Raw genomic sequence first — 10529 nt, forward strand, 5'->3', positions numbered from 1 at the left:
TTATTCAAAGTGACACCAATTGAGGGGCGTGTGTGTGCGTGTGCGTGTGTGTGTGTGTGTGTGTGTGTGTGTGTGTGTGTGTGTGTGTGTGTGTGTGTGTGTGTGCGTGTGCGTGTGCGTGTGTGTGTGTGTGTGTGTGTGTGTGTGCGTGTGCGTGTGTGCGTGTGTGTCTACGTCTCTGATGTAGAATGGCTGGAATAAAAAATGAAATGGGTGAAAGTACAATATAGCCTAATTCAAACAGTTACAGGTAAAATTAGTTTTAATGTAATGTAAGTAATCAACTGGCAAAGTTTCATGATCATATCAATTATATCTATAAGTTCAAAAACATTTTACTCTTTTCAACATTTCTGTAGCTCTCTATATATGGAGAAAATGCGTTATGAGATTTTAGGAAAAGCAGAAGAATTTAACCAGACATGTCACTGTCATCCTTTCCTGGACCATATAGCAGCGCTGAAGTGACCTTCGTGATACTTTTTTGACCTTTTTATTTCCTGCTTAAAGGAACACTTCCCCCATTTTGAACCAGCGTTCTATCATTATAAAATCGCTATTATAATATAAGGAAAGAGGTTTTTCTTCACTCAGTCTTCCCTTGGCCCAGATGTCCTGAAAACCCACACCCCACCCTCGCCGCCTCCTGACGCGAAACGCGTGGGGTGTGAGTGGGGTGTGAGCGTTTCAAACAAATAAATTAAATATAGAGCACAATTGCACAGTTTTAGCAGCTTTCTTGTTTTTAGAATCAAAAATGGACTTGATGTACGGCTTGGTTTCCCTGCCAAAAGCTACGAATGAAGGTTTTGAGTTACAACATTTGGATTTATGAATATGGTTGATTAAAAATGCTTATAGACAGGTAAAAAAAAATTAAGACGTCATCGGGTGGGAAGATATTCACGTCATATAACAGACAGCAGCGGGAGCCAATAGAATGCGACGCTTTGTTTGCTCCCCGCTCTAGCCAATCAGCTGTGAGAGTGAAAGAGAATAGGGGCGTGTCCCTAAGCTGCTGGCTGGCTGTTAAGGTCACCGCTGCGCCCCTCTCATTCTGGAACTAAGCAGCCGGAGGGAGCAGAGGTAAACCCGGCTAAAGCAGGAGCGACACACACCCCCCCCCCAGACCTCCATAGAATCAACTGAACTAAAGCTATCAACATGTCTCTCTCTACTAAACTCACACTGGACAAGGTGGACGTCAAGGATAAACGCGTCATCATGAGGTAAGACGGTTTAATTGTGTAGTTTGTTTAAGCTTTTTTTTAAATGGATGACACGGCAGGAAGGAAGTGAGCTTGAGTGCTTGTCACGTTCTGTACGTCCGTGTTAACAGCTACGTGCACGCGAGGAGATGCTACGTGGATGCAACAAAATATATATTTAATTAAAAATACACTTACACCAATGCAATATCCAAATTTGAAGCCGATATTTGATAGGCCTACATGGGAGTGATAATATAGGCTAACAAGGATCTACGCCTGTGTAGCTATTCATCCTGGTATCCTTTTCGATAAAAATTTCAATCATCTAATCGTCTAATCTATTAAAAATCATCAAATCCAGTCGAATTGGGCCGTAAATTATGTTTTAAAATAGTCTGAGCAGCGAATAAAACCTCCAAGTAATGATTAGATGTCAGGAAATGAGGAAAGGTAACATGTTGGTAACGGTTACTGCATTATTGAGTCATCAATTGAACATAGATAAAATAAAAGTCGCTTTTAGACATCTGTTTGTTGCTTATTTTCTCTGATCTATCTCTACAAAACCGAAATATATATATATATATATACAATTTACAATCAAAATAAAGCAGAAAAATCTTCTCTATAAGAGAGGTTGCATGTGGGTGGTTATTTTTGCTTATAAAAATCAATCAATTATTTTCAACTATAAAACGTGAAGAGATTGTGCAGAACACGTGTTGCAAGTTCCAATGTGATTTGAAACCCCCCCTTTTTTATAAAACTAATGGATCACTAGTGGAAGCTGGATTAATCAATATATCTACTCTAGTGATGTAATAAAAATCTAATCTTTTTTTGTTCTTATAATATCTACTTATCTGATCCATCTCTTTAGCTTGTTGTGATATGTCAAACAGGGCCTTTAAAGTTTAATTTAAATGAATTAAAATAGGGATTTTTTAAATGTTGAAGTGCATTTGTAACTGACACCGCGTGTGTGTAAATGTCAGAAGCCATTTGGAGTTTGCTCTGCGTCTCTGTTGATGCAATGAGGGGTGGGAGGATAGATCAAGGTTCGTGTGCGTGTGTGTGTGTGTGTGTCCTGTTTTAAAAGGTCAAATATCCATGTTAAGTTCAGTATGCACAGAGACTTAACATTCACATAATCAGTATCACCTCATAGCTCACACACACACACACACAGGGCTGTTAATCGTTACAGTAAATGTCAAGATTTCATCAGATAACATTTGTAAGGGAAAAAAAATCAGTTCTCTGCACACTTTGGACCCCCTTATACCCCCCTTTCAACCCCTTACCATTTGAAGGCTTGTTTGGGAGACAATTCCCTTTGCTAACCAGCTCTTTGCATTTTAACAGCTAAGGAACCATCTCTCTACATGTAAACTGCTTCAAAATCAATTGCTAGGCTAGAACCAAATGCATTGTGGGATCTAACTAGCCATCACCCCAAAACGTTATTTTTTTTTTCATCAGTTAACCTTCCTTTACCATTATAAAAATGCAGTTACCTTGCTTCACCTATAAGGATTAAACTGTCAAATTTTGCTTATAACTGCTGCTAGATCAGTTCAACCTTCAATACTCACTGACTCACAGACAGACAGACAGACAGACTCACAGACAGACAGACAGACAGACAGACAGACAGACAGACTCACTCACAGACAGACAGACACACTCACTCACTCACTCACAGACAGACTCACCCACAGACAGACAGACAGACACACACACACACACACACACACTCACTCACAGACAGACAGACACACTCACTCACAGACAGACAGACTCACAGACAGACCCACTCACAGACAGACAGACTCACCCAGAGACAGACCCACTCACTCACAGACAGACTCACTCACTCACAGACACACTCACAGACAGACACACACTCACTCACCCACTCACAGACAGACAGACAGACAGACTCACTCACAGACAGACAGACTCACAGACAGACAGACAGACAGACTCACTCACTCACAGACAGACAGACAGACAGACTCACTCACTCACTCATTAAATCACAATTCACTTTAAACCATAAAATGTAGCTAATAAACTGCTTCTAGATCAGCTCAACCTTCATAATATTTAGATCTCATATTCAATAGAGCAACAGATGGTGCAATGAGACAGTGGAAAAGTACAACAGGAGCTGCCAGATCGCTGACTATTGGGTTTCAGGCTGTAGACAATGGTGTGTGTGTGTGTGTGTGTGCAGTGCGACCGTGTGTGTGCATTAGGTACTCGCACACCAGGAATAGATGGATAGAGAGAGAGAGAGAGAAATAAAGAGAGAGAGAGAGAGAGAGAGAGAGACGTCAGTTTATTCCCAAATGTGTCTATCTACCAATGGCTTTTGAGGCCAAGCATGTACATAAACATTTTTCAGGCTTTCAGGCTAAGACAGTGAATGGATTGCCGTTATAATGATGTGGGTGGGTGGGTGGGTGTGTGTGTGTGTTTTTTTTTTTGTGTGTGTGCAGTGCGATCGTGTGAATCAGTGCATGAGACAGACAGAGAGAGAGAGATGAGGAGGGTGAGAGACACAGAGAGAGAGAGAGAGAGAGAGAGAGGGAGACAGACAGACAGGGAGGGAGGGAAGTAGGGAGAGAGACAGACAGAGAGAGGGAGGTTATGTAAGAGAGAGTGTGTGTGTGTGTGGAGTATGTTTGATGCAGCATGTTCCAGCATTGTAATGCAAAGGCGATGTTGTTGAATAAAGTTGTATTGAAAGAAAGAAAAAAAAATTTCAATGGAATGCTCCGGATTAAAACCTGGAGCCAGTGAAGCCGTCTGAGCATGTCTGTGTTGACTTGTCTTTTTCACTGATGCCTCATGATAACCAAAGACATTATGATTCACAAGGCAATGCGGCAACTCCCTTTCCCTCTCCCTTGGTAGACAGCCATGATTACGCGACTGATTTTAAAGCTGTAGTGCGTAGCTTTTTTTTTTCAATGAATGAATGTCGGTTACATTCAAACTATTTCCAATGGAGTTGACATAAGGTTAAGGTTACATGAAGCCTATCAGCTCCACAAAACTCTTTGTATTACAAATTATACAAGTGTGTGTGTGTGTGTCACTGGTGCAGGAGCTCAGGAAAATCCCAAGAAGAGCCCAAGAAATGTTTCAGTTGTTAGACTAGTAGGGACTTGTAAGTAATACTTTCTTCTGTTTCAGGGTCGACTTCAATGTCCCAATGAAGGACCAGAAGATCACCAACAACCAGAGGTAAAATACAGTTTAATATATATGCAATTAATACACACTTAAACATGCTGGTTTAGTAAAATAACCCAGCATTTTTAAGTGTGTACATACAATTCTTACATTGGAATGGACACCCGAAAAGGTTCTTGCCAGTTAGTTTAATTTTAAAAAAAGTGACTTCCTACTCTATGTATATTGGTCATTTTTTACTGATGTATAATGTATATTCTTATGTTAAATACTCGCTCACTCACTCACTCACTCTCACAAACTCACTCTCACACACACAAACTCACACACAAACTCACTCACTCACACACTCACAAACTCACTCTCACAAACTCACACACAAACTCACTCACTCACACACTCACAAACTCACTCTCACTCACACAAACTCACACACACACACACACACACACACACTAACTTACCCTTTCTATCCATATCTTTGCAGAGTGAAGGCTGCGGTCCCCAGCATCCAGCACTGCCTGGATAAAGGAGCGAAGTCTGTGGTGCTGATGAGCCATCTGGGCCGGCCGGACGGGACCCCAATGCCCCAGAAATACAGTCTGGAGCCGGTCGCAGCCGAGCTCAAGACTCTGCTGGGGAGGTGAGGATAAGACAGACAGACAGACAGGCAGATGGATAGACAGGCAGACAGACAGACAGACAAGACACTGCTGGGGAGGTGAGGATAAGACAGACAGACAGACAGACAGACAAGACACTGCTGGGGAGGTGAGGATAAGACAGACAGACAGACAGACAGACAGACAGACAGACAGACAGACAGACAGACAGACAGACAGACAGACAAGACACTGCTGGGGAGGTGAGGATAAGACAGACAGACGGACAGACAGACAGGCGCTCGCACACACTCATCGTAGGAGCAAACAATATCATCTTACTGTTATTGTTAACATTTAAAGCATCCTAAAAAATTTGTGCCAACAATAAAAATAAAATAGTATCTTCTTTATTATTATTTTCTTTTGTAAAGTCACTGTATTCTCCCCCTGGCTGTTTAAAATAAAAACACAAACATTACCTGCCACCCATTCATTCCCCTGTAAAGCTATTGGCGAGCGCAAGTCATTATTTGTGGATCTAGCCCTTAGAAATAAAACAAAGTAAATTATTCATTCCCCTGTGTGTGTAAACATTGGTTCTCGGTATCGCAGCCTAAGGATTTCATGATCAAACCTTGTCATTATAAGAGGACTTAGAGATAAAATGAATGTCAATCAATGTAGCATTCATCTTTCTGTAGACACAGACAGACAGACAGACAGACAGACAGACAGACACACCTACACACACACACACACCTACACACAGAGTAAATGATGTGCCCGTCTGTAGGAATGTGACGTTCCTGAAGGACTGTGTTGGCTCTGAGGTGGAGGCCGCCTGCGCCAGCCCGGCCGCCGGCTCCGTCATCCTGCTGGAAAACCTGCGCTTCCACGTGGCAGAGGAGGGCAAGGGCAAGGACGCTGCAGGGAACAAGGTGTGTGTGTGTGTCTCTCTCTCTCTCTCTCTCTGTCTGTCTGTCTGTCTGTCTGTCTGTCTGTCTGTGTGTCTGTTTGAGGTGGTGGTCGGAGGGGCCGATGGCGCGGAATGGCAGCCACGCTTCCACCACCGGTATGACTGTGTGTGAATGAATTGAACCTGGAACCCTGTAAAGCGCTTTGAGTGCCTAGAAAAGCGCTATATAAATCCATTATTATTATTTATGTATTGGTGTTTGAATTCTCAGTGGTTAATTTCGTTCCCTATGTAGTTCACTTTATCATGAACACTCTGTGTGTGTGGTGAGTGAATAGGGAATGATTTCTATTGAGGTCTCCTAGAGGAAAACGCACAGTCACTCCAGCTGCAGCTTCTCTGACAAACTGCTGCGTCACCTTCTGATGATGTCAGAGGCAGGAGGGGCAGAGAGCTGATGTAGAATGTGTTTATATGTTTACCATAAGGAATTAGTTATTTTTATACTACCAGGTGCACTGCAATGGAAGAAAATGAGAACTTTCCATTGCATTATTTTTGCTAAAGATTCTTCCACGTTACTGTGATATGAGTCGGCCACTGCTGTTGCTCCCTTAATGTCTTCAGTCTCCATTAACTGCTCCCTCCAGAGGAAAATAGTGGATGTATTTTATATTATTAAGGAAATGGCGGATGAGAGGGTGGTCTAATTATTACAAATTACCTGTATTTCACAGTTTATATTGAGATATATTACGGAAAGTATTATAACTAGTTATCTAACAAACAACTTTTGGCATGGAGTAATGGGTAAAGTTATTATATTACTTCTGAAAAAAGTCATGCTTATTTGAACAATAGTCTTTAGCTTGCAGTATATTAACTAGAATCCACAGACGTGTGTGTGTGTGTGTGTGTGTGTGTGTGTGTGTGTGTGTGTGTGTGTGTGGAGATCAGCTGCAGCAGTTCTGACCTGTTGACATTTCTTCTGAAGGTCAGTGGGTTGAGTTGCTTTTTCTGTCCACAGAGCCCTGGCTGGTATGTAGGGAGAGAGGCAGGGAGTGAGACAGACAGACAGACAGGCCTAAAGACAGGGAGGCATGGAGACAGGCAGGCAGGCAGGGAGGGAGAGAGACAGACAGGCCTAAAGACAGACAGACAGGCAGACAGAAACCGGGAATCTCTTAGTTAATTAAAGAAACAGAGCTGTATTAACCTCACAAATTTTTTCTTACTCTACTAAAGAGAATAATGTTTATCAGCATGCTCTTCTATCTAGCTGAACAGTCATGTGGGGTGAAGGGAGAGACGTTGGAAGGACTTTTCATTTTGACATTTGCCCGACACTGTAGCTCTCTGTCGACCTTTCTCTGCCCTGCACACACACACACACACACACACACACACACACACACACACACACACACACACACACACCCAGAGAGAGAGAGTCACAACCTTCCACTGCTAAAGAGCAACAGCAATCTGATTCACAATCCACTACACCATGAGCACACCCCCAATTTGTGTATTTTTTAAAATCTGCCTCGTAAGGGCAGATATCAGCCGATTTTAAAAGTGTGTGTGTGTGTTATTTGAAGCTATAGTACTGACGTGGTTCTTGTTGTTCTGAGTTTGTACCTTCATGGTTGAATGCTCTTACTGTAAGTCTCTTTGGATAAAGGCGTCAGCTAAATAAAATGTAATGTAATGTAAAAACTGTAACATTTCTCAAAATTAGATTGTTTCAGAAATATTTAGAAGTTCCTTGTAGCACCTTTTTTTTATTTGGTTTATATCTAGTTTTTATGGATCTGTGAATATAAACATATTGACTAACTCTTTCTTTCTTTCTTTCTTTCTTTCTTTCTTTCTTTCTTTCTTTCTTTCTTTCTTTCTTTCTTTCTTTCTTTCTTTCTTTCTTTCTTTCTTTCTTTCTTTCTTTCTTTCTTTCTTTCTTTCTTTCTTTCTTTCTTTCTTTCTTTCTTTCTTTCTTTCTTTCTTTCTTTCTTTCTTTCTTTCTTTCTTTCTTTCTTTCTTTCTTTCTTCCTCTATCTATCTCTCTCTCTCTCAGACCAAAGCGTCCCAGGCAGAGATAGACTCATTCAGAGCCTCTCTGTCTAAACTGGGAGACGTCTATGTTAACGACGCCTTCGGGACCGCACACAGAGCTCACAGGTGAGAGGGAGGTAGGTGAGAGGAAGGGAGGGACAGACAGATAGATGGCCGGGGAGAGGGAGGTGGATGGAGAGATAGATGAGGGAGGGAGATGGATGGATAGATATACAGACACATAGGTGAGGGAGAGAGAGAGAGAGGGATGGACGGACAGACAGACGGGAGGGATGGATGGATAGACAGATACACAGGTGAGAGGGAGGGAGATGGATAGATAGACAGACAGACAGACAGACAGGGAGGGAGACAGACAGACAGAATGTTAACATGTCTCTCTCTCTGTCTCAGCTCTATGGTAGGAGTGAACCTCCCTCAGAAAGCAGCTGATAGATAGATAGATGGACAGACAGACAGACAGGATATTAACATGTCTCTCTCTCTCAGCTCCATGGTTGGAGTGAACCTGCCTCAGAAAGCTGCTGGTTTCCTGATGAAGAAGGAGCTGGACTACTTCGCCATGGCTCTGGAGAAACCTGCAAGGCCCTTCCTGGCTATCCTGGGAGGGTGAGGACACTCACTCACTCACTCACTCACTCACTCACACACACAGACACACCTCAGAGGCCCTTCCTGGCTATCCTGGGAGGGTGAGACAGACAGACAGACACTCACTCACTCACTCACACACACACACCTCAGAGGCCCTTCCTGGCTATCCTGGGAGGGTGAGGACACTTTCTATCATACACACATTAAGAACACTTTAATTTCATCGTAGGCCACCGTAGCTTCTGTACATTTTTCCAGAGGTGAGGGGGTTAGCAAGGGAGCGTTGACTTCTAGAATCTCACCACTAGATGAAGCCAAAACACACCTTTAGTACATACTGTAGCTTTAATTTATCGTCTCGAGATAATGGCACCTAATAAATTAGCAATATTATAAAGTAAAATTATTACATTAAAGACCTACTTCACCGGTGGAAATATGAAGGTGTGTTGAACTCTGAGATCCTACGTAGTATAAATGTGCAAAACATTTTAGAAATCGGTTCATCCTAGCCTGAGAAAAGGCAGAAAGAGTGTTTTATGGTCTCACTGTCTAACCCTACATTTTACCATGTGTGACATCACACATGGTAAAATGTAGGGTTAGGATTAACAGGACAGCTGGGCCATGGGAAGACTGGGTGAAGAAAACCCTCATTCATTATATTATAATAGCGATTTTATAATGATAGAACGCCGGTTCCGTATGGCTGAAGTATTCCTTTAATATTACTTCATGTCGTCTTGTTGCTTACTGTTAGGCTAATGCAATATAGATTTATGCAAGTCTCTGGGCGGTTGGATGTTGGTACATGTCACTCTGTTGAACACTCAGAAATAGCCCACACCCCAAGTCTATCAACCTTGCACTATATTTTATATTTGTATTAAATCTTAAATCTCTGACCGTATATATTTATATTTAAAGGTGCAGTGTGTAATATGACATCATCAAGAAAGTTCTACAAAGTTCTAGAATGCAATGCTCCCTGGGTAACCCCAACCCTTCTGAATAATAACAGAAGCTACAGTGGCCTTCAAGGACAAGAACAATTCTAAATTCTAAACAATGCACCTGATGACATTCCAACTATGACACTTTCAAGATGGCGGCACTAGGCCTTGGTCCAAAATATGCAGAAATATGGACATATGAGACCCTTTCTAAGGGAAAAAATAATATAAAAAAAAAAAAAAAAAATCAGCTATTATGCACTAAATTAAATGTGCTTATGGATATTATAATTACTTTCTACAAAATCTGCTAGGAAATAAAACCCAAAATTCTACACACTGCAGGTTTAAATCTTAATTGATGACCTACTGATATTGCTCCTATTAGTGAGTGATACTTAATTATTAGTGAGTACTTTGAGAGCCAATGGTTACCTAAGTCAAATTTCTTGTTTGTTTACGCAAACCTGGCCAATAAAGCTGATTATTCTGATTCTAATTGTGATTCTGATGTTGCTGCCAATGTTTGCGTTCAATGAGCCAGGATCTCACAAAATGACAAATGCCGGTTTTAGCCGATTTGCATAAAGTTACTAAACCGGTTTAAGCCCGGACTGTAATCTGACCCAAGCTTTTTTTTTTTTTTTTCTTCTTTTTTTTTTTGGGGAGTTGAATATTTTATTTCATTATAGACAGTCACATTACATGAACAGAACACCGATTCATGTTGTGTGGCTGTATTAGTGTAGGACTAATGCTGCTGGCAAGCTTTATTTTTTGCCATTTTAATTGTGACTGATTCGACTAGCCTGCTTTGCCCTCTCCTGCTGTACGTATCATTACCCAGCACCTCCTGTGTTAACCTCCCCGCTGGCCAAACAGAAATAGACTCTAAGCTCATTATGTAACATCTGACCTGGTCTCCTTCTGTACACTGTGGTAGTGTGGTAGCACAGCAAGCTAGCTGTCTCTA

The 10529-nt window shown here is 41.7% G+C and overlaps 1 protein-coding gene across 1 annotated transcript in view; it reads left to right on the top strand.

The window, feature by feature from the left end:
- Window positions 1–1068: 1068 nt before the first annotated feature.
- Window positions 1069–10529, top strand: part of pgk1 (phosphoglycerate kinase 1) — a 13877-nt gene continuing 4416 nt past the window's right edge. Inside the window, exons 1-6 of the mRNA XM_080040684.1 lie at window positions 1069–1229; window positions 4416–4466; window positions 4903–5058; window positions 5814–5958; window positions 8011–8114; window positions 8499–8618. Coding sequence (XP_079896810.1) covers window positions 1165–1229; window positions 4416–4466; window positions 4903–5058; window positions 5814–5958; window positions 8011–8114; window positions 8499–8618 — 641 coding nt within the window. The 5' untranslated portion in view covers window positions 1069–1164. The remainder of the gene's footprint in view (window positions 1230–4415; window positions 4467–4902; window positions 5059–5813; window positions 5959–8010; window positions 8115–8498; window positions 8619–10529) is intronic.

Source organism: Ammodytes marinus, assembly GCF_949987685.1.
Source record: "Ammodytes marinus genome assembly, chromosome: 14".
Taxonomy (NCBI): domain Eukaryota; kingdom Metazoa; phylum Chordata; class Actinopteri; order Uranoscopiformes; family Ammodytidae; genus Ammodytes; species Ammodytes marinus.